The sequence below is a fragment of the Macaca fascicularis genome, chromosome 19 (assembly GCF_037993035.2).
Source record: "Macaca fascicularis isolate 582-1 chromosome 19, T2T-MFA8v1.1".
NCBI lineage: Eukaryota > Metazoa > Chordata > Mammalia > Primates > Cercopithecidae > Macaca > Macaca fascicularis.
This window is the reverse complement of record NC_088393.1, coordinates 9,182,372-9,208,296: the sequence shown is the minus strand read 5'-3', so window position 1 is coordinate 9,208,296 and position 25,925 is coordinate 9,182,372. Positions and strand designations below refer to the sequence as shown.

At 57.9% G+C, this 25,925-nt stretch overlaps 2 protein-coding genes across 6 annotated transcripts; both read left to right on the top strand.

Annotated features, from left to right (window-relative positions):
• Positions 1 to 563: 563 nt before the first annotated feature.
• ZNF414 (zinc finger protein 414) lies at positions 564 to 4,140 on the top strand. 3 transcript variants are annotated; one of them, XR_012428336.1, is made up of 8 exons: positions 564 to 689; positions 1,389 to 1,701; positions 2,017 to 2,124; positions 2,235 to 2,340; positions 2,766 to 3,109; positions 3,190 to 3,240; positions 3,340 to 3,872; positions 3,959 to 4,140. XR_012428336.1 is itself a non-coding variant. In XM_045380266.2 (8 exons), the coding sequence occupies exons 1-8, from the start codon at positions 687 to 689 to the stop codon at positions 4,030 to 4,032; spliced, it is 1,173 nt and encodes a 390-aa protein (XP_045236201.2). In that variant the 5' UTR covers positions 564 to 686; the 3' UTR covers positions 4,033 to 4,140. The 3 variants fall into 3 exon arrangements, 2 of the variants coding, with proteins under 2 accessions (XP_045236201.2, XP_065392120.1); XM_045380266.2 differs by having other exon boundaries at positions 3,699 to 3,872; XM_065536048.1 differs by lacking the exon at positions 2,017 to 2,124 and having other exon boundaries at positions 3,699 to 3,872.
• A 2,583-nt stretch (positions 4,141 to 6,723) lies between these two features.
• Positions 6,724 to 25,277, top strand: PRAM1 (PML-RARA regulated adaptor molecule 1). 3 transcript variants are annotated; one of them, XM_065536040.2, is made up of 12 exons: positions 6,724 to 6,897; positions 9,142 to 9,294; positions 11,443 to 11,808; positions 14,601 to 16,299; positions 16,386 to 16,452; positions 17,009 to 17,085; positions 24,193 to 24,250; positions 24,356 to 24,464; positions 24,595 to 24,757; positions 24,841 to 24,874; positions 24,963 to 24,997; positions 25,109 to 25,277. In XM_065536040.2, exons 2-12 carry the CDS (start codon positions 9,271 to 9,273, stop codon positions 25,144 to 25,146), a joined length of 2,670 nt encoding a protein of 889 aa, XP_065392112.1. In that variant the 5' UTR covers positions 6,724 to 6,897; positions 9,142 to 9,270; the 3' UTR covers positions 25,147 to 25,277. The 3 variants fall into 3 exon arrangements, with proteins under 3 accessions (XP_065392112.1, XP_065392113.1, XP_045236193.2); XM_045380258.3 differs by lacking the exons at positions 6,724 to 6,897; positions 9,142 to 9,294; positions 11,443 to 11,808 and adding an exon at positions 14,171 to 14,267; XM_065536041.2 differs by lacking the exons at positions 6,724 to 6,897; positions 24,193 to 24,250; positions 24,356 to 24,464; ... (2 more) ...; positions 24,963 to 24,997; positions 25,109 to 25,277 and adding an exon at positions 18,920 to 19,172 and having other exon boundaries at positions 9,120 to 9,294.
• Positions 25,278 to 25,925: the final 648 nt, after the last annotated feature.

Genomic DNA, 25,925 nt, shown 5'->3' with positions numbered 1-25,925 from the left:
GTCTCAACACTATAAAAAATAAAGAAGAACTGGCCGGGCGCGGTGGCTCACGCCTGTAATCCCAGTACTTTGGGAGGCCGAGGCGGGCAGATCACCTGAGGTCAGGAATTCACGACCAGCCTGGACAACATGGTGAAACCCCGTCTCTACTAAAAATACAAAATATTAGCCAGACGTGGTGGTGGGCGCCTGTAATCCCAGCCACTTGGGAGGCTGAGGCAGGAGAATCGCTTGAGCCCGGGAAGCGGAGGTTGCAGTGAGCCGAGATCGTGCCATTACACTCCAGCCTGGGCAGCAAGAGCGAAACTCCGTCTCAAAAAATAAATAAATAAAATAAGAACTGCTGTTTATCGCCTGTCCAGGGCTGATATTGGGACAAGACTAGAGGGGATGAAGGTGCCCATTTTGAACCCGGACCTCTGTTCACGGAGTCGCCTGAAGTGCGCTCTGATTACCCTGGGATAGCAAGACTCCAACAGCGTCCAAGTTGCACTCCACGTTCACTCTGCCCTCAGGCCCCGCCCCCTATCCGAACGCCTTGCGCAGGCCCCGCCTCCAACCTCGCGAGAGCCGAGAGACGGAAAATGGCGCTGACGTGAGCGCGAGCTCGCATTGCCCAGAGGGTGGCCGCCGCCTAAGCTGGAGCCGCCGAAGCCGCAGGAACAAGAGGCCGAGCCGTGTCGAAGATGGTGAGCGCGGCACCGGGGTCGCGGGCGCGGCGGAGCGGCGGGGAGTGGCGGGAAGCGGCCCTGTCGCGCATACATCCTCCGGCCGACCCAGCCCCCACATCCGGGCACCCGTCTGCCGCTGGCTGTCACTCGGAGAGCGCCCTACTTCCCGGCCGGGCCCGGAATGGACCACGCCCACCAGGCTAGGACTCCGCCCCAAAACTTATTACATCCGGGTTCCTAGCACCTCCAAGATTGTCCACACGGCTCGCAGCTGGCCAGTGTTTCTCGGTCCTCAGACAATCCGTGTGTAGCTCCTCTAGCATCTTCCCAGTCGCTCTCTGCCCATAGCCCCGCCTCCGTATTCTTGGCCCCGCCCACTCCCTGTAGGCCACGCTTGTGTCGCATACTGGGGCTCCCACTTATCCTAGTTGAGGAGATGCTTCTCCCATGTACATAAGAAGCTCAATCTGGGCCAGTGCAGTGGCTGACGCCTTTAATCCCAGCACTTTGGGACGCTGAGGCAGGAGGATCACTTAAGACCAAGGGTTCAAGACCAGCGAGGGGGACATGGCGAAACCCCCATCTTTATAAAAAGGAAAAAGGAGCTTAGTCCAACCTTACGTATTCCCCTATCCTCTCCTGCTGGTGATTCCTTAGGATGGGGGCTGACTGGGTTGACCCAGAGCCCAGAAGGGTTATCTCTGCCTCTTCCACCAGGAGGAGAAACCCTCAGGACCCAGCCCAGACATGCCGGCCACTGCAGAGCCCAGCTCCAGTGAGACCGACAAGGAGTTGTTGTCCCCGGCTGTGCCATCTGCCGCCACCTCCTCCTCCATGGCGGAGGAGCCGGGCCCTGAGCAGGCAGCCACACCACCAGTGTGGGAACGTGGAGGGCTTGGAGGGATGCAGCAGGGCTCCTCCCCAGCCCCAGACAGCTGCCAGCCTGGCCCCGGACCCAGCCCTGGCCCGACCAGCATAGTCTCCGGGACCAGCGAGGACCTGCGGCCTCCCAGACGACGCCCACCTCCAGGTGATCTGTGATGGGACCTTCTGGGGAGTCACGGGCCCTGGAACAATAGAAGCAAGAAGTAGAGAATCTCTAACCTAAGGGCCTTTCTAGAGGGATGCCACTCATCATTTTACTGTGCTGCCAGTGGATGCCAGGCTGTGGCTCCAATGGTGAGCGTGGCCAATCCAGCCCCTGCACTGTGGCAGATCAGTTTGTTGTGGTAGGCAGAGAGTAGAGGCCCCAGCATCATATTTGCTTCTCTGGGGCAGAGCCCTGGGGTCAGGGACAGCACTAGTGAGGAAGGGACCAGTGACCCCTGTTCTGTGCGTCCTGCAGGGAAGCAAATCCCTTGCTCCAGCCCTGGCTGCTCCCTCAGTTTTCCCAGCGTCCGTGACCTGGCACAGCATCTTCGAACCCACTGTCCGCCCACACAGTCCCTGGAAGGTAGGGCCAGGACCGGTAATGGGGAGGCAGGTTAGGGTGGGAAACAGGTGGAGCCCCTCGGAGCCAGCCTTGACCACCCCTTTCCACTCCTCTGTCTTCATCCTTACCAGGCAAGCTCTTCCGCTGCTCAGCCCTGAGCTGCACCGAGACCTTCCCCAGCATGCAGGAGCTGGTGGCTCACAGCAAACTGCACTACAAGCCCAATCGCTACTTCAAGTGAGACCCTGACCTCTTGAGCTCCGCCCTGCCCTAGCCTCACCCTGTGTGTGGGCTCCAGGCCTTCCTCCCTTCCTGGTCAGGGTGTTGGAGGGCGGGATTTGATGTGGGTGGCCTTTTGGGGGAAGCCCCGCCCCTACATCGCTGGATGGGGCGGGGCATAAGTGGGGGTGGCTCCACCCCGCGAGGCGTTGCCTCCCAAGTGGAAAACCGGCCTCCTAACTTAAAATTGAGACTTCTTTCCGGGTTTCCCCAGGAAACCAGCACCTGTAGTGGTCAGGAAGGGTCGCTGCCACGCTTGTACGGGAGCGGGGAGGCGATTGGTGCCCAGGCTCCGTTCCCACACTCGAAGGGCGGGTGGCATTGCACAGAACCCTCTCTCTGGTCTCCCTGGAGGCCCAGCCCAGCCCTCTGCCCACCCCCAGGTGTGAGAACTGCCTCCTGCGCTTCCGCACGCACCGCTCGCTCTTCAAGCATCTACATGTTTGCGTGGAGAATGCGCAGAGCCCAGCCCCGCCACCACCCCCGGCCCTCGACCGAGAGCCGCCCGCGCCCGAGCGTCCCCCGGAGGTTGACCTCGCGTCAGCGCCGGGCCTGCCGTTCCCGCTGCTGGAACCTTTCACGACCCCCGCCCCTGCCGCCACCGGACCGTTCGTGCCCTACTTGATCCCTGCGCCCTTTGGCCTAAGCCCCCCGCGCCTGTGCCCCTTCCTGGCCGCTGCACCCGGGCCGCCGGCTTCCAGCGCCGCCGTCTGGAAAAAGAGCCAAGGTGAGTATGGGGGTGGGGGTCACCAGGAGGGTGAGCTGGCCTCGCCCCGACTCTGAACTTGACCCGCCCCTTTACCGCAGGTGCTGGCAGCAGCCCCCGAAGACCCCAGGGCGGCTCCGGCGCGCCCTCAGGTGCGTGCAGGTGACCACCAGGGAGGGGTGGAGGGGCTTTCCTGCGCCCTGCGGGGTCCGGTGGATACCAGGAGGGAACAGTGCCTATCCCTTTCCCAGGGGGCCACAAATGCCACCGTCCCGAAATACAGGATTTTTGCCTTAAAAATGACTGGCACCTGCGCCTTCATCTGCGCCGGCGTTCCCGTGTAAACTTTGCGCCCCTTTCACCGTTCACCTCGGAGCGGGCTTCTCCCCGGCGGTGGATCTGGGGATGGTAGTAGGGGACGCGGAAAAGCTAAGTTGGGTGCCCCCAACTCTGCGGGCAGACAGACCCGGGTGAAACTGAACCAGGCGCCCGGAAGCTGATGGGGGGTGGGAAAAGGTCCCACCCACCCTCGCCGGCGTCTTCCATCCTTGGCGCACGGGTCTTCTGGGTTTGGGGAGCCCGGGACTGACCGGGTCCCGCCTGCCCGCAGGGCACGCGGCCCCGAGCCGCATCGTGTGGGAGCACACGCGCGGCCGCTACTCGTGCATGCAGTGCGCCTTCTCCACGGCCTCGCGGTCCGCCATGACCCTGCACCTGGAGGACCACCGCCCCGGCGCCCCCGCGGCCCCCGCGCCCGGGCCACCGCGCCCCGACGCCCCCGCGGGTAAGGCCGAGGAATGCGCGGGTGGAGAGGGGGGCGGGGGCCCAAGGCGCTGAGGCTCAGGTGCCCCCCTCCTCTGCCCCACCCAGATCCGGCCCCGCTTGCACCCAAGGTGTCGCCGCTGCTTTCAGAGGGGGAGCTTCCAGTGTTCTCGCAGCTCTGAACCCTGCCGCTTTCGGGGTGGCCCATGGGATGTGGGTAGTTTTGTCATTTGGAGGGGGCTGCAGGGAAAGGGGATTGGGGTGGACAATAAAGAAGGCGCCATGAGCCAGCCTGTGCTGTGTTCCCATCCCTTGCCCCCCCCCCAAAGTGCAGTGGGCTGGACCCCAGCAGTCATGGAGCGATCACATCTTGGGAGGACCACCTGGGTCCACAGGTGCAAGCCTCAGCCCACCTGTGTCCTATCTCCCCATCACCCCAATCCTGAGACCCAGGTCCCCAATACCCACAGTGGCACTGCTCTCCCTTGTCCGGAAACCAAATGGGATAGGACTTTCCAGTTTTCTTTTAAGAAGTCCCGGCTGGGGCCGGTTGCGGTGGCTCACGCCTGTAATCCCAGCACTTTGGGAGGCCTAGGCGGGCGGATCACGAGATCAGGAGATCGAGACCATCCTGGCTAACACGTTGGGTTTACAGACATGAATCCCCCTCTTTATTAAAAATACAAAAAATATTAGCCGGGCATGGCGGCATGCGCCTGTAGTCCCAACCGCTGGGGAGGCTGAGCCAAGCAAAATGGCGTGAACACGGGAGGCGGAGCTTCCAGTGAGCCGAGATCGTGCCACTGCACTCCAGCCTGCGCGACACAGCAAGACTCCCTCCCTCGCCAAAAAAAAGTCCCGGCCGGGCACAGTGGGTCTCGCCTGTAATCCCAGCACTTTGGGAGGCCGAGGCAGGTGGATCACGAGGTCAGGAGATCGAGACCATCCTGGCTAGCACAGTAAAACCCCGTCTCTACTAAAAAAAAAAAAAAAATACAAAAAATTAGCCGGGCGCGGTGGCAGGCACCTGTAGTCCCAGCTACTCGGGAGGCTGAGGCAGGGGAATGGAGTGAACACAGGAGGCAGAGCTTGCAGTGGGTCGAGATCGCGCCACTGCACTCCAGCCTGGGCGACAGAGCGGGACTCCCATCTCAAAAAAAAACAAAAAACAAAAAAACACCAAAAAATAGCCAGGCATTGCTGGGCACGGTGGCTCATGCCTCATGCTTGTAATCCTAGCACTGTGGGAGGCCAAGGCGCGTGGATCACTTGAGGTCAGGAGTTTGAGACTAACCTGGCCAACATGGCAAAATCCCATCTTTACTAAAAATATGAAAATTAGCCGGGCATGGTGGTGGGCACCTGTAATCCCAGCTACCCGAGAGCCTGAGGCAGGAGAATGGCTTGAACCCAGTGAGACGGAGGTTGCAGTGAGCCAAGATCAAGCCCCTGCACTCCAGCCTGGGTGACAGAGCGAAACTCTGTCTAAAAAAAAAAAAAAAAAAAAAAAATAGCCAGCCGTGGTGCCTACCTGGGAGGCTGAGGCAGGAGGATCACTTGAGCACAGCAGTTCAAGGCTGTGGTGAGCCATCATCACACCATTGCAACCCTGGCCTGGGAGACAAAAAAAAACAATCCCGGGAGCTCCGGGGACGGGCTGGTCCTGAGAAAGTGCAGGGACTGGCCAGGATGGCCTGAAGACCCCAGACCCCGAACCCCGCACTGACTCAAGGGGAAGAATTCTTTAGAATTGGGGAGGCCGGCTGGGGGCTCAGGTCTTCATCCTCCTCACTGTCTGCCAGACCGGTTTCCACCGTGTCCCAGCTCTGAGGAGCAGGGTGGGTCAAAGCCAGCCCTCCGTGGCCTGGACTTTCTCTTCACCCCCGAAGCCAGTGTCCCTCCTGGGTATGGAAGTCCCAGGTGATGTCCACAACCACCCCTTGGAGGCTGGTTTTACCTCCATGATTCCTCTCCCTTCTATCCTCATCTCGCCAGCCCCAGGGTCCCCTAGCCCACCCCCTACTCTCCCCAACCTGCCCTTCCCCCAAGACTGACAATGGTCTCCTCTTTTTCCTTTTTTTTTGTTTTGGGGGAGACAGAGTCTTGCTCTGTCACTGAAGTGCAGTGGCACGCTCTCGGCTCTCACTGCAACCTCCGCCTTCTGGATTCAAACGATTCTCCTGACTCAGACTCCAAGTAACTGGGATTACGGGCGCCTGCCATCACCCCTGCCTAACTTTTTGTGTTTTTAGTAGCGACGAGGTTTCAACATGTTGGCCAGGCTGGTCTCGAACTCCTGACCTCAGGTGATCCACCCACCTTGGTCTCCCAAAGTACTGGGATTACAAGTGTGAGCCACCACACCCTGCCAGGGTCTCTTCTGATTGTTCCCCTCTTCTGCCCAGCACCCTTCAGTGGCTTCCCACAGCCCTGTCGATGAAGATCCTGTTCTCCCAGTAGCCCAGGGACCTCCTTCACCCCAGTCCACCTGTCTCAATCTTTACCTCCCCCTCTTTCTCCATTCTCTAAATCCACTTCGGGGTCCCCCTCACCTCCTCATCCTGGCATCTGCAGCCAAGACAGCAGTGACCCCTGGACGGGGCCCCCGGACCCCACTCCTCCGTCACTGCCCTCCCACCTTCTCCTTGCCCCCCAACACCTTCCTTGTCGTCTTCCTCAGATTGTTTTTTTTTTTTTTTTTTTTGAGACCGAGTCTCGCACTGTAGCCCAGGCTGGAGTGCAGTGACGCCATCTCGACTCACTGCAACCTCCACCTCCCAGGTTCACGCCATTCTCCTGCCTCACCCTCCTGAGTAGCTGAGATTACAGGTGCCATCCACCATGCCTGGCTAATTTTTTTGTATTTTCAGTAGAGATGGGGTTTCAGCATGTTGGCCAGGCTGGTCTGGAACTCATGACCTCAGCTGATCCACCTGCCTTGGCCTCCCAAAGTGCTGGGATTACAGGCGTGAGTCACCACACCTATCTTCCTTGGACTTTTCATCCACCACTGTGTCCACCTCAGGCTCTGAGTCAAAGCCATCCAGGTAAACAAGCCAAGGGCCACCTGCCCCACACCTGCTCAGTGCCATGTCACCTCAAAGATGGACAGCTCTGGGCTCCGGAAGCCCTTCAGCCACTGCAAGGGGCAGGAGGGGATCCTCAGGCCCTTAGGACCCGTCTGTGTGCCCCACTGCCCACAGCCTCACCAGGGGCCTGAAGACTGCCCTGTCCTTGATGGGGCTGTGATGTGATGGGGCTGCAGCCTCAGCTCACGTGGCTTGGGCTGGGTGTCCACTCTCCCAGCACCCCTAGGCCCCAGCTGAGGTCGCTGTCACTCAGGATGGGGTTGGACAGGCCGTCAGGAGGCCCCGGGGCTCCAAGGCCCCCTAAGCTCCCCCTTCTCAGCCAGAAGCCTTGAAACCACCACTGTGGGACCCTGGAAAAGACTCGACCTCCCCGCCTCCCAATTCCCTCGTCCTTAAAAGGGTGTCATGATGACGGGTGAGCCCTTTGGGGTGGATGGGAGGATGAAAAGAGAGGCTGCGGGGAGAGGAGGGACTTGGAAAATGTCTGCTGAGAACTTCACATCCCGAGCCCATGGCTGCCTGGGGAGGAGGGTGGGACAGGTGAAGGGGCCCGTTTTACAGATACATAAAGAAGGTGAGGCTAGGAGGCCTCTAGCGAGCGCCAGTTCCAAGTCAGGGCCACTGATTCTGCACCATCTTGGGAGCTGCGCACAGTTACCACGGGATGAGGAAACCCTGGCAGCAGGTCCAGAGGACACGCCCCTGTTCCCGCACTCTGGAGGTCTCTAGATCTGGCTGTAGTCCAAGCCTATCCCCCATCTCCAGGAATAGCGCTGTGTTCTCTGTCCCCCAGGCCCCTAACCCCTCTCCAGGGTCCCGGAGGCCAGCAGGAGTCTTCGTCCCCATCAGTTTCCTCATTCGGCCACCCCCAGATCTAGCCCACGCTACTTCCCAGTCTGTCACTATCTTTCCAGAGAGACCCAGAGCCGACACCTCCGTCCAGGGACCTCTCCCTTACCCTGTCGCCCACGGAGATGGGACAGCCCTTCCTGTGTGTACAGTGGGCCCACGGCCATCACACTGCCCTCTGGAGTGAACTGACTGCCCCGAGGCCTGGGGAGCTGGATCACCACCTGGCTTCCGCCGTTCACCCTGTCCACTACAAAAACGACCTCCTACCCTCAAACCGGCTCCCAACCCCCATGCACAGGAACCCAGTCCTCTTGGGCCCCGGCTCCGCCCAGCAGGGGGCGCCCAGGAGTCTCAGACTCGGGGGAATGAAAGCCGGGAGCGCCGTGCGGATAGCAGGCAGGTTGGCTGGAAGCCGCGGGCTCGTGCTGAACAGCTCTGAGGCCGGCCAGAGGCCCGTGCACCGCCCGGCATTTGTCCAGCCCCAGCTGTCATCTGCAGGTGCCGGTCCGGTTACCCTCACCGCGGGCCGGGAGCAGGGAGGAGGAAAGCGCCCCGCGGCCCTGGAATCCGCCGCGCACGTGTTCCCCGGGCTCCGCCCCCTGCGCACACTTGTTCCGGTTTCCGACCGCAGAGTCCCGGAGCCGCGCCCTAACGAGCTCTCACTGCCCCTGGTCCGGGCTTGCTTCTCTGGGATTCCAGAGCCCTATCGGTCCCTATCTGCGGCCGTGCAGCGTGGAACCCTGCCGGGAGCCCCTACGGAGGCGCCAAATACACAAAGGGGAGTTGGTGGGGAGGCGCACCATGACGACCGCGCCGGGACCTGCGCGTCACCCCCACGGCGCCCCCGTGGTGCCTTGGTGCGCGCGCCCTGTCTGGACCCTCCTAGCTGCGAGAGTGCACGGGCAGTGTGACCGACCCAGGCACCTGGGAATCCATCAGCTGTCATCCAATCCCTTAATTACCTTGATTGAGCACCTACTGTGGCCAAGAATTGCTTTATTTATTTATTTATATTTATTTATTATTATTTATTTGAGACGGAGTCCCGCCCTGTCACCCAGGCTGGAGTGCAATGGCACAATCTCAGCTCACTGCAACCTCCGCCTCCCCGGGTGCAAGCAGTTCTCCCGCCTCACCCTCCCAGGTAGCTGGGATTACAGGTGTGCACAAACACGCCCAGCTAATTTTTATATTTTTAGTAGAGACAGGGTTTCACCATGTTGGCCAGTCTGCTCTCGAACTCCTGACCTCAGGTGATCCGCCCGCCTGGCCTCCCGAAGTTCTGGGATTACAGGCGTGAGCCACCGGGCCCGGCCACTTGTTCTTTCATTCTTTCCTTCACTTACCCAGGTTCTGGAGACCCACGGAGGGCCCATACTGTCCTCCCGAGACTCCCGTTTGGGAGGGCAACCCACATCTGGCAACTGTGACCCTGGACCGGATGCAAAGGCACAACAGAGATGGCAAGATGGCAGAATCATGATGTCTGTGCTCTTAAAGGAGGTGTGAAAACAAACAGGCAGGCCAGGCGCGGTGACTCACGCCTGTAATCCCAGCACTTTGGGAGGTCCAGGCGGGTAGATCACTTGAGGTCCGGAGTTTGAGACCAGCCTGGTCAATGGTGAAACCCCATCTCTACTAAAAATCCAGAAAATTAGCCAGGCATGTTGGTGGACACCTGTAATCCCAGCCACTTGAACCCGGGAGGCAGACTGGGTGACAGAGCAGGACTTTGTCTCAAAAACAATTAAAAAATTTTTAAAAACTTGCTCAGGCCACACCTCAGACTGATTAAGTCAGAGTTTCTTGGAGGTTCTGTTTTTTGGGGTTTTTTTTAGATGGAGTTTCGCTCTGTCACCCAGGCTGGAGTGCAGTGGCGCCATCTCGGCTCACTGCAACCTCTGCCTCCCCGGTTCAAGCAATTCTCCTGCCGCAGTCTCCCGAGTAGCCAGGATTATAGGCATGTGCCACCATGCTGAGCTAATTTTTGTATTTTTATTAGAGACATGGTTTCTCTATGTTGTCCAGACTGGTCTTAAACTCCCGACCTCAGGTGATCCGCCTGCCTCAACCTCCCAAAGTGTTCATATTACAGGCATGAGCTACCTCGCTCAGCCTTTTTTTTTTTTTTTTTTTTTTACTGTGGCTCTTGATTGATTGATTGAGATTGGGTCTTGCTCTGTCATCCAGGCTGGAGTGCAGCGGTGTGATCATAGCTCACTGCAGCCTCTGCTTCCTGGGCTCAAACAATCCTCCCACCCCAGCCTCCCAAGCAGCTGAGACCACAGGCGCGTACCATCACACCTGGCTAATATTTTCTTTTTTTTTTTGAGACAGAGTCTGGCTCTGTCGCCCAGGCTGGAGTGCAGTAGCGCGATCTCTGCTCACTGTAATCTCCGCCTCCTGGGTTCACGCCATTCTCCTGACTCAGCCTCCCAAGTAGCTGGGACTACAGGCGTCTGCCACCACACCCAGCTAATTTTTTGTATTTTTAGTAGAGATGGAGTTTCACCGTGTTAGCCAGGATAGTCTTGATCTCCTAACTTCGTGATCCACCCACTTTGGCCTCCCAAAGTGCTGGGATTACAGGCGTAAGCCACCGCGCCCGGCCACACCTGACTAATTTTTTATGTTTTTTGTATAGATGGAGTCTTGCTATGTTGCTCAAGCTGGTCTTGAACTCCTGGGCTGAAGGGATCATCCTGCCTCAGCCTCCCAAAGTGTTAGGATTACAGACATGAGCCACCATGCCCGGCCCAGGTGCAAGGCCTTTGACACCACTCACCCCCCAACCCCCAAATCTGCCATACCAGCTGAGCTTTCTGCACAGGGTGGCAGCCCTGGGAGGAATGAAATGAGGAAGGCGGATGAGCCAACCGGGGTAGATAGTAGAGGCCTCACCCAGTCACATGGGCCCCCACGTCCTGGGTCTCTGGGCCTCCCCAGGAGCCTCCTAAACCCCAGAGCTGTCCGTACCCCTGACCTGCTGAGATCTCCCCATCCTGTGGCTCTCCAGCCCAGGAGATCACCAGCGCCTGGCATGGAGTCCTCCCTGGAGTCCAGAGATGGGGACACCAAAGTGGCGGGAATGACGGGGACTACAGAGAGTAAGAAACTAGTTAGTTGGTCAGGTGGATCACGCCTGTAATCCCAGCACTTTGGGAGGCCAAGGCGGGCAGATCACTTGAGGTTGGGAGTTCAAGACTAGCCTGACCAACATGGTGAACCCTCATCTCTACTAAAAATACAAAAAATTAGCCAGGCATGGTGGTGCTTGCCTGTAATTCCAGCTACTCAGGAGACTGAGGCAGGAGAATTGCTTGAACCTGTGAGGCGGAGGTTGCAGTGAGCCAAGATTACACCACTGCACTCCAGTCTGAGCAACAGAGTGAGACTCTGTCTCAAATAAAAAAAAAAAAAAAAAGAAACTAGTGACCATGTTAGGAACATGCAGGCAACCAATGCCCCAAGCTTGGGACAGTAGCAGGCAGGCCAGGAATTCAAGGGAAATAGAAGTGCCCAGGAGGGGCCAGGCGCAGTGGCTCACGCCTGTAATCCCAGCACTTTGGGAGGCCGAGGCGGACTGATCCCTTGAGGTCAGGAGTTTGAGACCAGCCTGCCCAACACAGTGAAACCTCTTCTCTACTAAAGATACAAAACGTAGCCAGGAGTGGTGGTGCGTGCCTATCATCGCAGCTACTCAGGAGGTTGATACAAGAGAATTGCCTGAACCCGGGAGGCAGAGGTTGCAGTGAGCCGAGATGGCACCATGGCACTCCAGCCTGGGCGACAGAGCGAGACTCAGTCTCAAAAAAAAAGAAGTGGCTGGCAGGATCTGGAGACAGATTGGAGCCTCCCCACCTCCTTCCCTTCCTCCTCTGCCCTCCCCCGCCCCACCTCCAGCAGCCCCCACCCTGTGTGCTGGCCGTGGAGCAGAAGCCACAGTCACTTCCTGAAGGCAGCGGCCCCAGCTTGGGTCCCACTCATCCCGTGGCCCATCACCTGCCTGCAGCCATGGTGAGTACGGGGAGAGGCCTGTGCCTCGATAGCCGGGAAGCAAGGGACACAGGTGTTCCCTGGAGGATAGGATCCACCTGTGGAGGGGCAGGGGGGACTGCGAAAGACATCTGGGAAACGGGAAGGGTCGGCAAAAAGGACCCGAGGTAGGAGGCCGCCAGGCACACCCCAGGACAGCACAGGCTCCTGGGGGCTCAGGCTCAGATTGGGACTGCGAGGGGGACAGATGGGACTACCCGGGGGGACGTCTCCCGTCTCCCTAGGTCAACATGAGCAGCAATGTGGGAACGGGCAGCTGGGGTGAGAGCAGTGCTTTCCTGTGGGGTGACAAAGTGGGTCATGGCCCTCCCCCGACCAGTCACCCAAGTTGTGACCTGCTAACCCTGACTTATCTAGCCTTGTGGTCACCCGGGAGCACTTCCTTCAAACCACTGGGGGCTTCGGCAGGGGCACTTCAGGCCCCCGCTGGGAATCGCTGCCTTTTCAAGGAGCACTCCTGGTCTCTGGTCCTCTGGATGGGGAAAGTGAGGTACACACAGGAGGTAAAGGCCACACGCTTCTGCCCTTGCCCTCCCCCAGTCTCCTCGACCACAGGTGAAGGGGGCGTTTGTAGGGCCAAGGAGGCCTGGCCTGCTTGTGAATCTGCCTACATCTGTGGGCAGTGGTTGCAGGGCCAGCTAGGAGGGCAGCCGGGACAGCTGGGTGTGCAGGAGACGGCACATGTGCCAACGGTGTCCGCACCGGTCCTCTCATGCACTGTCAACTGTGAGCATTCCTGACCATCAGCCCGCATGTCGGAGACGGTGTGAAAAGGACCGCATAGCCGTCACCAGGCGTCTCTGTGTTTTCCTGATGGTCAGTCTGAGTACGTGACTGTCTTTGTGCCGCCTAAATATTGTTTCGTTCAGCAAATATTTACTGAGCACCTACTATGTTCCAGGCCCTGGGAAGATAGCAATGAATGAATGAGCCAAGTCTCTGCCTTGCAGAGGCTGAGGAACTGGGGGAAGTTGCGGTATAGAGAGACAAAAAAAAAAAAAAATTTTCAAGACATATTAAAAGCAATGTAAAATAGTATGATACATGGGGTGGGTACGATGGGGAAAATCATGTATGCTGACTACACAGGGCAGTAGTGGGATGGGGTGATCCATTTAAAATAGGGTGGTCTAGGCCAGGTGTGATAGTTCATGCCTTGCAATCCCAGCACTTTGGGAGGCTGAGGTGGGCGGATCACTTGAGGTCAGGAGTTTGAGACCAGCCTGGCCAACATGGTAAAACCCCGTCTCCATTAAAAATACAAAAAAAATTAGCCAGGCGTCGTGGCAGACACCTGTGATCCCAGCTACTCAGGACACTGAGGCAGGAGAATCGCTTGAACCCAGGAGGCGGAGGTTGCAGTGAGTTGAGATTTCGCCACTGCACTCCAACCTGGGGACAGAGTGAGACTCCGTCTTAAAAAAAAAAAAAAAAAAGAAAAGAAAAAAGAAAGAAAAATAGGGTGATCTAGGCCTGGCACGGTGGCTCACACCTGTAATCCCAGTACTTTGGGAGGCCGAGGCGGGCGGTCACCTGAGGTCAGGAGTTTGAGACAAGCCTGGCCAACATGGTGAAACCCTGTCTCTAGTAAAAATACAAAAATTAGCCAGGCGTGGTGGCGGGTGCCTGTAATCCCAGATACTCAGAGGGTTGAGGCATGAGAATCATTTGAACCTGGGAAGTGGAGATTGCAGTGAGCCAAGATCACGGATTGCACTCCAGTCTGGGTGACAGAGCAAGACTCCATCTCAAAAAAGTAAAAATAAACAAATAAAATAGGGTGGCCTCAGACGGCCTCTCTAATAAGGAAATATGAGAACAGAGACTGGGAGGAGGAAGAGGAGAGAACCAGGTAGTGCAGGGACATGTCCTGGGTCAGGGACAGGGCAGAGGCCCCGAGGTCAGAGGGAAGTGTTCAGGGTGCAGGGAGGAGGAGGTGGCTAGGTGGGGAGGCTGGTTCGCCCAGGCCTTTATGAGGCATTTAGCTTGAACTACAGGGACATGAGGAAGCATTGCCGGGTTTTGAGCAGAGAGACACAAACAGACTCAGGGCTCAACAGGCTTCTCCCTCCCGCTGCCATGGGGGGAACTGACCAGGGAGGGGGGTAGGCAGTGACTGGGGAAGGGCTTGTTAGAATAATCCAGGCAGTTGGTTGGGGGAGGGCAGACGCTGCCTCCCACTACCTCCTGGGGTGACAACGGTGAAGGCAGTGAGAAGTGGTTGGATTCCGGATGTGTTTTGAAATTAGCACAGAAGGGACAACAAGGCCTGGGCGTGGCGGCTCAAGCCTGTAATCCCAGCTACTCGGGAGGCTGGGGGATCATTGGAGCCCAGGAGTTGGAGGCTGCAGTGAGCTGTGATTACACCACTGCACTCCAGCCTGGGCAATGGAATGAGACTGGAGACATGCAGTGTGGGGGTGAAAGAACGAGGGGGTCAAGGAGGCTGGGGGGTTGGGGTACCACCCATGCGGGGAGGGCTGTGGGACTGGAGGCTGCAGGAGGGATGTCAGCAGTTCCACTCCTGCTAGAGGAGGTTGGGTGTGGAATCAGCACTAAATGGAGAAGTAGGGAGGGGTGTGGGTTCCAGGATCCTAGGATCAATGGGGGCTCCTCAGAAAGAGAGCCGAGGGCTGATGGGGCCTGGGTGCAGGGGTGGTGGTTGTGGGCTGTGCCTGAGGGTCCCCAGTCCCTTCCTTCCATGCCCCTTCTGTGTGTCTGAGCCCCTGCCTCATTGGCTGTATGTCTCCTAGGAGAGCCATCAGGACTTCCGGAGCATCAAAGCAAAATTCCAGGCCTCTCAGCCGGAGCCCAGCGACCTGCCCAAAAAACCCCCGAAGCCTGAGTTCAGTAAACTCAAGAAGTTCCCACAGCCTGAGCTAAGCGAGCACCTCAAGAAACCCCCGCCGCCTGAGTTCACTGACCTCCCCAAGAAGCCTCCGCCGCCTGAGGTCACTGATCTTCCCAAGAAACCCCCGCCGCCTGAGTTCACTGACCTCCCCAAGAAGCCTCCGCCGCCTGAGTTCACTGACCTCCCCAAGAAGCCTCCGCCGCCTGAGTTCACTGACCTCCCCAAGAAGCCTCCGCCGCCTGAGTTCACTGACCTCCCCAAGAAGCCTCCGCCGCCTGAGTTCACTGACCTCCCCAAGAAGCCTCCGCCGCCTGAGTTCACTGACCTCCCCAAGAAGCCGTCCAAACTGGAGTTCAGTGACGTCTCCAAGAAGTTCCCCCAGCTGGAGGCCACTCCATTTCCAAGGAAGCCCCCGCAGCCTGAGGTCGGTGAGGCCCCTGTGAAGGCCTCGCTGCCGGAGCCCAATACGCCTGTCCGGAAACCCCAGCAGTCCGACGAGCTCAGTCACCCCGCCAGACCCCCATCTGAACCCAAATCCAGTGCATTCCCCAGGAAGCTCTGGCAGCCCGAGGCCAGTGAGGCTACCCCAAAGCCCCCGCAGCCTGAGTTCAGTACCTTTCCCAAGAAGCCCGCGCAGCCTGAGGTCAACATGCACCCCAAAAAGCCCCCACAGCCTCAGGTCGGTAGCCTCCCTAAGACGTCCCTGCCGAAGCCTGAGTCCAGTGACGTCCCTCAGACACCGCCCTGGAAGCCTGAGGCCACTGAGTCCCTCCCCCACTCCCCGAAGCCCAACTTCAGTAGCGTTCCCAAGAAGCCGGTGCAGCCCGAGTTCAGTGTGCACCCCAGAAAGCCCCCGCAGCCTCAGGCGGATGGCCTCCCTAAGAAGTCCGTGCCGCAGCCTGAGTTCAGCGAGGCGGCTCAGACTCCTCTCTGGAAGCCTCAGTCCGGTGAGCCGAAGCACGACTCCAGCGCCTTTCCCAGAAAAGCCTCCCAGCCTCCGCTGAGTGACTTTCCCAAGAAGCCTCCGCAGCCGGAGCTTGGGGACCTCACCAGGACCTCCTCAGAGCCCGAAGTCAGCGTGCTTCCCAAGAGGCCGCGGCCCGCCGAATTCAAAGCGCTCTCCAAGAAGCCCCCGCAGCCCGAGCTGGGCGGCCTCCCCAGGACCTCGTCAGAGCCCGAGTTCAACTCCCTCCCCAGGAAGTTGCTGCAGCCGGACCGCCGGGGGCCACCCCGCAAGTTCTCACAGCCTGAACCCAACGCTGTCCTCAAGAGACACCCGCAGCCTGAGTTCTTCGGTGATCTCCCTCGAAAGCCTCTACTCCCCAGCTCCGCTTCCGAGAGCTCACTGCCTGCGGCCGTGGCCGGCTCCAGCTCCCGGCACCCGCTCAGCCCTGGGTTTGGAGTTGCTGGGACACGGCGCTGGAGGTCAGGAGGCCTTGTTCACAGTGGAGGGGCCAGGCCAGGCCTCAGACCCAGCCATCCACCCCGGCGGAGGCCTCTGCCCGCTGCCAGCAGCCTGGGACCCCCTCCAGCCAAGCCTCCGCTGCCCCCGGGCCCCGTGGATATGCAGAGCTTTCGGAGACGCTCTGCAGCATCCACAGGTGGGTGAGGGCGGGCGGCACCGGCAGGAGGCGGGGCTGAGATCCCAGGCAGTACCGGCCTCCCTGCCGCACTCTCTACCCCACAGATCTACGGAGGACCCGCTCGGCCGCTGCGCTCCACTTCCAGCCCCGACAGCCTGAAGACATCCCGCCGTGAGTGTGGGGAGGAAGCTGGGGTGGGTGCAGATTGTGGGGCTCAAAGGGGCCTCATCTCGGCGGGAAGCAGTGACTCACGCCTGTAATCCCAGCACTTTGGGAGGCCGAGGCAGGCTGATCACCTAAGGTCAGAGGTCAAGACCAGCCTGGGCTACATGGTGAAACCCCGTCTCTACTAAAAATACAAAATTAGCTGGGCGTGCTGGCGCATGCCTGTAATCCCAGCTGCTCGGGAGGCTGAGGCAGGAGAATTGCTTGAACCTGGGAGGCAGAGGTTGCAGTGAGCCAAGATCATGCCATTGCATTCCAGCCTGGGCAGCAAGAGCAAAACTCCATCTCAGAAGAAAAAAAAAAAATTAGCTAGGCGTGGTGGGGGGCACCTGTAATCCCACCTACTCGGGAGGCTGAGGCAGGAGAATCGCTTGAACCCGGGAGGCGGAGGCTGCTGTGAGCCAAGATCACGCCCCTGCACTCCAGCCTGGGTGACAGAGCAAAACTCCATCTCAAAAAAAAAAAAAAAAAAAAAGAGGCCTCATCTCAGGTATCCCCGCAGGATCCCAGATGAGATCTACGAGCTGTATGACGACGTGGAACCCAGAGATGACTCCAGCCCCAGCCCCAAGGGCAGAGGTTTGTTGGTGGCCTGCCCGAGTCCCTGCAAAACATTCGGGGCAAGGGCATTTTCTGCCATGCTCCTGGTGTAAGAGCAAGTAACATTTTAGGACCTGCTGGCTCCTGCTGGGTGGAACTACATGAGGGGAGCCCAGAGGCCAAGGGCCACTGAGAAGGCTGTTGTAGGCAAAGCTGTGGCCCAGGCTGGCAGCAGGAGGCGTGGGAGCAGTGGGTGAATCCAGTAATCAAAAGCAAGCATCAGGCCGGGTGCGGTGGCTGATGCCTATAATCCCAGCATGTTGGGATCCCGAGGCAGGAGGATCATTTGAGCCAATCCCAGGGCTTTGGGAGGCCAAGGCAGGAGGATCCCATAAGCCCAAGATTCCAGACCAGCCTGGGCCACAGAGCAAGACCTCATCTCTACAAAAAAATTTAAAAATCAGCCAGGCGTGGTGACAAGCATCTGTAGTCCCAGCTATTTGGGATGCTGAGACAAGAGGATTGCTTAGGTCCAGGAGGTCAGGATTGCAGTGAGGCTGTGACTGCACCACTGTACTCCAGCCTGGGCAGTAGACACCCTGTCTCAAAAAAAAAAAAAAAAAAAAGCAGGACTTGGTGGTATATAAAGCAGGGAAGTTTCAAGCCTAGTATCCAAGGTCGTGACAGAGCCGCTCCTGGGTTGACGACAAGATGTTAGGTTCCATCCATCCATCCATCCATCCATCCCATCCATCCCATCCCTCCCTCCCATCCCTCCCTCCATCCCTCCCTCCATCCCTCCCTCCCTCCATCTCTCCCTCCATCCCTCCCTCCATCTATCCCTCCATCCCTCCATCCCTCCCTCACTCCATCCCTCCCTCCCTCCATCCCTCCATCCCATCCATCCCATCCAATCCCTCCCTCCCATCCATCCCATCCAATCCCTCCCTCCCATCCATCCCATCCAATCCCTCCATCCCTCCATCCCATCCAATCCCTCCATCCATCCATCCCTCCATCCCTCCATCCATCCATCCCTCCATCCATCCATCCATCCATCCCTCCCTCCCTCCATCCCTCCCTCCATCCCTCCATCCATCCCTCCATCCATCCCTCCCTCCCTCCATCCATCCATCCCTCCCTCCATCCCTCCCTCCCTCCATCCATCCATCCATCCCTCCATCCCTCCATCCATCCATCCATCCATCCATCCATCCATCCATCCATCCCTCCATCCCTCCCTCCCTCCATCCCTCCCTCCATCCATCCATCCCTCCATCCATCCCTCCATCCATCCCTCCATCCATCCCTCTCTCCATCCCTCCATCCCTCCATCCCTCCATCCATCCCTCCATCCATCCCTCCATCCATCCCTCCCTCCATCCATCCATCCCTCCATCCATCCCTCCATCCATCCATCCATCCATCCCTCCATCCATCCATCCCTCCATCCCTCCATCCCTCCATCCATCCCTCCATCCATCCCTCCATCCATCCATCCATCCATTCCTCCATCCCTCCATCCCTCCATCCATCCATCCCTCCATCCCTCCATGACGGAGTCTTGCTCTGTCACCCAGGCTGGAGTGTAGTGGTGCGATCTCAGCTCACTGCAACCTCCGCCTCCCAGGTTCATGCTATTCTCCTGTGTCAGCTTCCCAAGTAGCTGGGACTACAGGTGCCCACCACCACGCCAGGCTAATTTTTTGTATTTTTAGTAGAGACGGGGTTTCACCGTGGTCTCGATCTCCTAATCTCGTGATCTGTCCACCTTGGCCCCCCAAAGTGCTGGGATTACAGGCATGAGCCACCGCGCCCAGCCCTTATTTATTTATTTAATTAATTGATTTATGTATTTGTTTTTTTGTTTGAGATGGAGGCTCACTCTGTCGCCCAGACTGGACCGCAGTGCTGCGATCTTGGCTAACTGCAACCTCCACCTTCCATGTTCAAGAGATTCTCCTGTCCCACCCTCTGGAGTAGCTGGGATTACAGGCACGCACCACTAAGCCCAGATAATTTTTGTATTTTTAGTAGTGATGGGGTTTCACCATGTTGGCCAGGCCGGTCTCGAGCTCCTGACCTCAAACGATCCTTCCACCTTAACCTCCCAAAGTGCTGGGATTACAGTCATGAGCCACTGCGCCTGGCCTTATTTTTTTATTTTTTGGAGACATAATCTTGCCCAGGCTGGAGTGCAGTGGTGCCATCTCGGCTCACTGCAACCTCTGCCTCTTGGATTCAAGCGATTCTCCTGCCTCAGCCTCTCAAGTAGCTGGGATTACAGGCGCCCACCACCACGCCTAGTTAATTTTTGTATTTTTAGTAGAGCCGGGGTTTCACCACATTGGCCAGGCTGGCCTTGAACTCCTGACAAAGTGCTGGGATTACAGGCATGAGCCACGACATCCGGCCTGATTCATTTAGACCTGTTGTGTTCAAGGTAGCTGAGGGGATATCCAGGCAGAACTTGGGCCTGAAACTCAGGAGGGACGTGTGGCCTGGAGGCAGGTGTGGCAGTGGCAGGGGAGGGAGGCTGCCGAGGGTTTCTTAGAAGTCTGTGCTGGGTGAGTAGGGAGCAGGCCCGTACCTCCTGCCCAGCTCCAAAGTTAATGCCTTCGTGAAAACACAAGCAGCTTCCAGGCAAGCACCTTGCCTGCATGTCCCTAAATCTGTATCCTCCACTCCCAAACCCCCACAAGGCAGCAAGGCAATGCATCCCTATTTCACAGATGCACAAGGTTGGCTGGGCGTGGCGGCTCACACCTATAATCCCAGCACTTTGGGAGGCCGAGGCAGGCAGATCACTTGAGGTCAGGAGTTCCAGACCAGCCTGGCCAACATGGCAAAAACCCGTCTCTACTAAAAATACAAAAATTAGCTGGGGCCAGTCATGGTGGCTCATGGCTGTAATCCCAGCACTTTGGGAGGCCAAGGCGGGTGGACCACCTGGGGTCAGGAGTTCAAGACCAGCCTGGACAACATGGAGAAACCCCATCTCTACTAAAAATACAAAAATTAGCTGGGCGTGGTGGTGCACGCCTGTAATCCCAGCTACTTGGGAGGGTGAGGCAGGAGAATCGCATGAACCTGGGAAGAAAGGGTTGCAGTAAGCCAAGATCACGCCACTGGACTCCAGCCTGGGCAACAGAGTGAGACTCCATCTCAAAAAAAAAAAAAAAAAAAAATTAGTCGGGCACGGTGCCACACACCTGTAATCCCAGCTACTCAGGAGGCTGAGGTTGGAGAATTCCTTGAACCCGGGAGGCGGAGGTTGCAATGAGCCGACATGGCACCACTGCACTCAAGCCTGGGTGACAGAGTGAGACTCCGTGGCTGTCTCAATTGAAAAAAAAAGAGGCCGGGCGCAGTGGCTCAAGCCTGTAATCCCAGCACTTTGGGAGGCCGAGACGGGCAGATCACGAGGTCAGGAGATCGAGACCATCCTGGCTAACCCAGTGAAACCCCGTCTCTACTAAAAAATACAAAAAAAAAAAAAAAAAACTAGCTGTGCGAGGTGGCGGGCGCCTGTAGTTCCAGCTACTCGGGAGGCTGAAGCAGGAGAATGGCATAAACCCGGGAGGCGGAGCTTGCAGTGAGCTGAGATCCAGCCACTGCCCTCCAGCCTGAGTGACAGAGTGAGACTCCATCTCAATAAAAAAAAAAAAAAAGAAAAATAGATACGCAAGGTTGAGGCTCTGGGAAGGGGCTTGCCCTGGCTTGCACAGCCGGTCCACGAGCTGGATCTGTGGCAGAGCTTTCAGCAGGAGCCTGAGCCTGAGCCTCTAAGGTGCTCCTGCTCTCCCTGCAGCCTCAGAGGGCCTGGGGCAGAGAGGCTCCCTCTGCTTCTCCTGGGCTTTCTCCCGGAGCTGTTTGCAACACCTTCCTGTGAGCACACAGCTTCCTGATGGGGCCCCTCCTGCTTCCGTTCCAGGGGAGGCTCTGTGGCTTGGGTCTGGGGGCCACCCTTGGGGATGCAGATGGTCAGGAGGAGGGCTGCTGAGAGCCTGGGCTAGTGACAGCCTGCCTCCGGCCACTCCCAGCAGCCCTGCTGGAATGCCCCACCTCTTCTGAGGCTAGGAGCGTCTCCCTCTCCCCAAATTTCATACAATCCCCACCCTTGGCCCATTGTTCCTGTCACCAGACAACCTTCTCCCCTTTCCTTGCCAGTCATTCGAGATTCTGATATGAAAAAAGAAAAAAGGGGCTGGGCGCAGTGGCTCACGCCTATAATCCCAGCACTTTGGGAGGCGGAGGTGGGTGGATCAGTTGAAGTTGCGAGTTCGAGACCAGCCTGGCCAACATGGTGAAACCCCATCTCTACTAAAAATACAAAAATTAGCTGGGTGTGGTGTTGCATGCCTGTAGTCCCAGCTACTGGAGAGGCTGAGGTGGGAGGATCGCTTGAACCCAGGAGATGGAGGGATTATAGGCATGAGCCACCGTGCCTGGCCGCATCATCCATTTTGTGTTCTTTTGTTTTTCTTTTTGAGGCGGAGTTTGGTTCTTCTTGCCCAGGCTGGAGTGCAGTGGTGCAATCTCGGCTCACTGCAATCTCCGCCTCCTGGATTCAAGCGATTCTCCTGCCTCAGCCTCCCGAGTAGCTGGGATTACAGGCATGCACCACCACGCCTGGCTAACTTTGTATTTTTAGTAGAGACGGGGTTTCTCCATGTTGGTTAGGCTTGTCTGGAACTCCCGACCTCAGGTGATCCTCCCACCCTGGCCTCCTGAAATGCTGGGATTACAGGCGTGAGCCACCCTGCCCGGCCTCGCATCACCCATTTTCTAAGATGCAGTGAGCCGAGATTGCACCTCTGCACTCCAGCCTGGGCAACAACAGAACGAAACCCTGTCTCAAGAAAAAGAAAAAAAGGTCCCACTTCCCTCGATCTCCCGCTTCTCAGGAGTGGCGTGGGCTTCTCCCTGTGGGTGCAGCTTCTCAAAGGCAACTTAGATCTCTTGGGGCCAGGACTCTGGACTCTCCTCTCCCACTGTCTGCCTTACTTGGAGCAGTGGCAGCTCCACTGCAGAGGTGGGGGCTCCTCTGCAGGTGGGGACAGCCTGGCCTTTCCCAGGATCTGAGCAGGCCATGCGGGGAACGTGGGCAGAGGCCTGCTCAGGGTCAGCTGTGGATGAACCGGGGCTGCCTGCGTGGTGGTGCCAAGAGGTGCTCTGATGTGGCGGGTTTGAAGAAACCTGGAGTGCCAAGATCAGGTTCACTCCTGGTGGAGTGACTGCTCATGGCCAGGGAAGCCTCTGAGAGGCAGGAGCAGCTGGAGGGGCTGTGTGTTCCGGGTGAGACTGTGGATGGCCACGCCTGCTATCTGGCGGGCACAATCCAGGTGCCGCTCCTTGGGCTGCCTGGAGGGACTACAGGCCTGCAATGTCCGGAGGGATGCTTTGAGCCATTTGGAAAGGACACACTGGGACTCTGGGTTCTAGATCTTTCACTCACCGGGGTCCCTGGGGCTCCAGCCTGAAGCCAATCCCTTGGCTAGCAGGGCTCTGACTTGGGAGCCTGGTCATTTGCCAGGAAGTGGCACAGGGAGGCTGGCACCATGGGAGACCCCTCAGTCCATCAGTCACTAGTCCAGGACGCTCACCCCAGCAGCATCTTTTAAATATTATTTTTATTTATTATTTTGAGACAGGGTCCTGGTCTGTCGCCCAGGCTGGAGTGCAGCGGCACCATCTTGGCTCATTGCAACCTCCGCCTCCTGGGTTCCAGTGATTCTCCTGCCTCAGCCTCCTGAGTAGCTGGGATTATAGGTGCCCACCACCATGCCCATCTAATTTTTGTATTTTTTGTAAAGACGGGGTTTCACCATGTTGGCCAGGCTGCTGTTGAACTCCTGACCTCAAGTGATCTGCCCGCCTTGGCATCCCAAAGTGCTGGGATTACAGGCGTGAGCCACCACACCCAGCCACAATATTTTACTGTCAACTATCATTGCCCTACTGTGCAATGGAACACCCGATTTCTTTCTCCTAAGTGTAACTTTGTCCCCATGGGCCAGCCTCTCCTCATCCTCCCTTCTCCTTAGTTTTTCACCCAAATCTCATTACAGTAGGACCCTAGAACCCACTGGGCGCAGTGGCTCAGGCCGTAATCCCAGCACTTTGGGACGCCGAGGCAGGGGCATCACCTGAGGTCAGGAGTTAGAGACCAGCCTGGCCCACATGACGAAACCTCATCTCTACTAAAAATACAAAAATCAGCTGGGCGTGGGTGCTTGTAATCCCAGCTACTCAGGATGCTGAGACAGGAGAATCACTGGAACCCAGGAGGTGGAGGTTGCAGTGAGCTGAGATCACACCATTGCACACTCTAGCCTGGGCAACAAGAGCAAAACTCTGTCTCAAAAAATAAAAAAGAACCCTAGACCCAATTTGACCTAGGAGGCAGAAGTGAAATGGCCTCGAAGCCTACACATAAATCCTGCCTCTGCCATTTACAAGCTGGGTGACCTTAGGCAGTTTGCTTGACCTCTCTGAGCCTTTATTTCCTCACGGACAAGTTGGGCATGACAGTGGCGTCTACTGGCATGAACAAGGTTGCTGAGTGGACTGACATGAGGGGCATGGCCCAGCAGTTCCCACCATGCTGAGCACGTAGCAGGAGTTAAGGGAATGGAAGGCAATCCAGAAAAACCCGTGACCCCTGAGAAAAGCTTGCGGAAGGTGGGCAGGGAGACGTTTGGGGGGGGACCTGGTGGGATCTGGGGAATCCTCGGAACTGACACAAGGAGGCCTCACTCAAGATCCAGCCACCAGCCAGGTGCAGTGGCTCACGCCTGTAATCCCAGCACTTTTAGGAGGCCAAGACCCGCAGATTGCTTGAGGTCAGGAGTTCAAGACCAGCCTGGCCAACATAGTGAAACCTGTCTGTATTAAAAATACAAAAATCAGCCAGCTGTGGTGATGGGCACCTGTAATCCCCGCTACTCAGGAGGCTGGGGTAGGAGAATCGCTTGAACCCAGGAGGCGGAGGTTGCAGTGGGCCGAGAGCGTGCCATTGCACTCCAGCCTGGGTGACAGAGCGAGACTTCATCTCAAGCAAAAACACAAAAACAAAAAACAGCTACCAGGGTAAAGGCTGAGCTGGCGGGCCCTGCCTTGACTCGGAGTCCTGACTGTCCCCAGATGAAGCACCCTCGGTTCAGCAAGTCACCAGGAGGCCACCACAAGACTCAGCACTCAGGTACCATGGGCAGAGGGGGCGGGCGGATCAGGGGGCAAGCTCCAGGAACCCCCAGAGGAGCACACCTTGCTCACGAGCACACAATTCCTTGGTGGGGGGCATCAGGAAGGAGAAGGATCCCCAGCCACAGCAGTTGCCACCCATGGACCCAAAGTTGCAGAAGCAGCTGAGGAAGGCAGAGAAGGCCGAGAGGGAGTTCCGGAAGAAGTTCAAGGTGAGGCCTCCGAGTGAAGCAGGAGTCCTGGCAGGGTGGAGACCAGGGCCCCACAGATCCCAGGCTCAGAAAGAAGACAGGGGCCCGAGGGCGGCAGCACGAGCAGAGGCCATAACATCTCGTGCCCCAGTTTGAAGGGGAGATCGTGGTTCACACGAAGATGATGATTGACCCCAATGCCAAGACGCGCCGTGGGGGCGGCAAGCACCTGGGGATCCGGCGCGGGGAGATCCTGGAGGTGATCGAGTTCACTAGCAATGAGGAGATGCTGTGCCGGGACCCCAAGGGCAAATGTGAGTGCGCCTGGCCCCGCAGCCCCAGGAGGCACCCCCACCACCCTGGGCCTCAGAACCCACCATGCCCACTCTCTTCACAGATGGCTACGTGCCCAGAATAGCGCTCCTGCCCCTGTAAGTACCAGCCCTGACTGTGGGGGGAGGGGTGGGGTGCGGGGAATGAGCCACAGTGCTCCTTGCTGACCCAGCTGTGCTCTGCCAGGGAGACGGAGGTGTACGATGACGTCGACTTCTGCGGTACGTGGACACTCTGGGTGGGCTGGAGGGACCCTGGCGATTCCCCTGGGGAGCTGCTCACTATTGGGCATCTGGGGAGAGGGGTCCATGGAAGTCACGCTTCCTCGGCAGACCCCCTGGAAAACCAGCCACTTCCCCTGGGACGGTAAGGCCGGTAGGCATGGGGCAAGGACAGCCGGCCAGCCCAGCGCCCGCTCACCCAGGAGCCCTGGAACCCGGCGCGGGAGAGTCACAGAGCTGCCCGGGCTTGTGCCTGGCCACATAAAGTCCGTTTAAAGCAGTCCCTGCTTCTTGTCTTTTCCTTCCCTCCTGATTGGCTGAGTGGAGCAAAGGCATGGGAACCCCCTGACCAAACACAAAAGGGGGTGTGTCTGGGGTCACCCTGCCACAGTCTCACACCTCAGGGATAAAAGGGAGAAAAGGGTGGCAAGAAGCTGGTGAGCAAGGGGCGCTCCTGGTGATCAGAACCCCATGTGCTGCCAGCCAGGACGTGTCCCTCCACAGGCAGCAGACGAGCAGCAGGCAGGCCTCCTTGCCGGGGACGCACACCTGCTTGGCCTGAGCGGATCCTGAGGGCGCTTCACGGGGGTAAAGGGTGGGGCCTATACCCAATTCTGACAGAGCCCAGATATCAGATTTGGCCTGAGCCTCTGGTAGGACTGAACATGGGTGGAAGGTGGCACACAGTTTGGTCTGTTTCAGCAGGGGAAAAAAATGCCAGAGAACAAGCCCGACTGAGGCAGGGTCTGTGCCCCTGGGTGTTAACCTCATAACAGGGAGACAGGATGGCTTTCGGGAGGCTTTTCTTCATTTTTGAGACAGTCTCACTCTTGCCCAGGCTGGAGTGCAGTGGCGAGATCTCGCTCACTGCAACCTCCGCCTCCTGGGTTCAAGCAATTCTCCTGCCTCAGCCTCCTAAGTAGCTGGG

Bases quoted from the DNA above. Each gene is read 5' to 3' on its own strand.
- ZNF414 (XM_045380266.2), top strand. The intron at 1,702-2,016 runs GTGATCTGTGAT...TGCGTCCTGCAG, and splicing joins CAGACGACGCCCACCTCCAG to GGAAGCAAATCCCTTGCTCC. The intron at 2,125-2,234 runs GTAGGGCCAGGA...CATCCTTACCAG, and splicing joins GCCCACACAGTCCCTGGAAG to GCAAGCTCTTCCGCTGCTCA.
- PRAM1 (XM_065536040.2), top strand. From the start codon at position 9,271: ATGATGTCTGTGCTCTTAAAGGAG. The intron at 9,295-11,442 runs GTGTGAAAACAA...TCTCTACTAAAG, and splicing joins TGTCTGTGCTCTTAAAGGAG to ATACAAAACGTAGCCAGGAG. The intron at 16,300-16,385 runs GTGGGTGAGGGC...TCTACCCCACAG, and splicing joins ACGCTCTGCAGCATCCACAG to ATCTACGGAGGACCCGCTCG.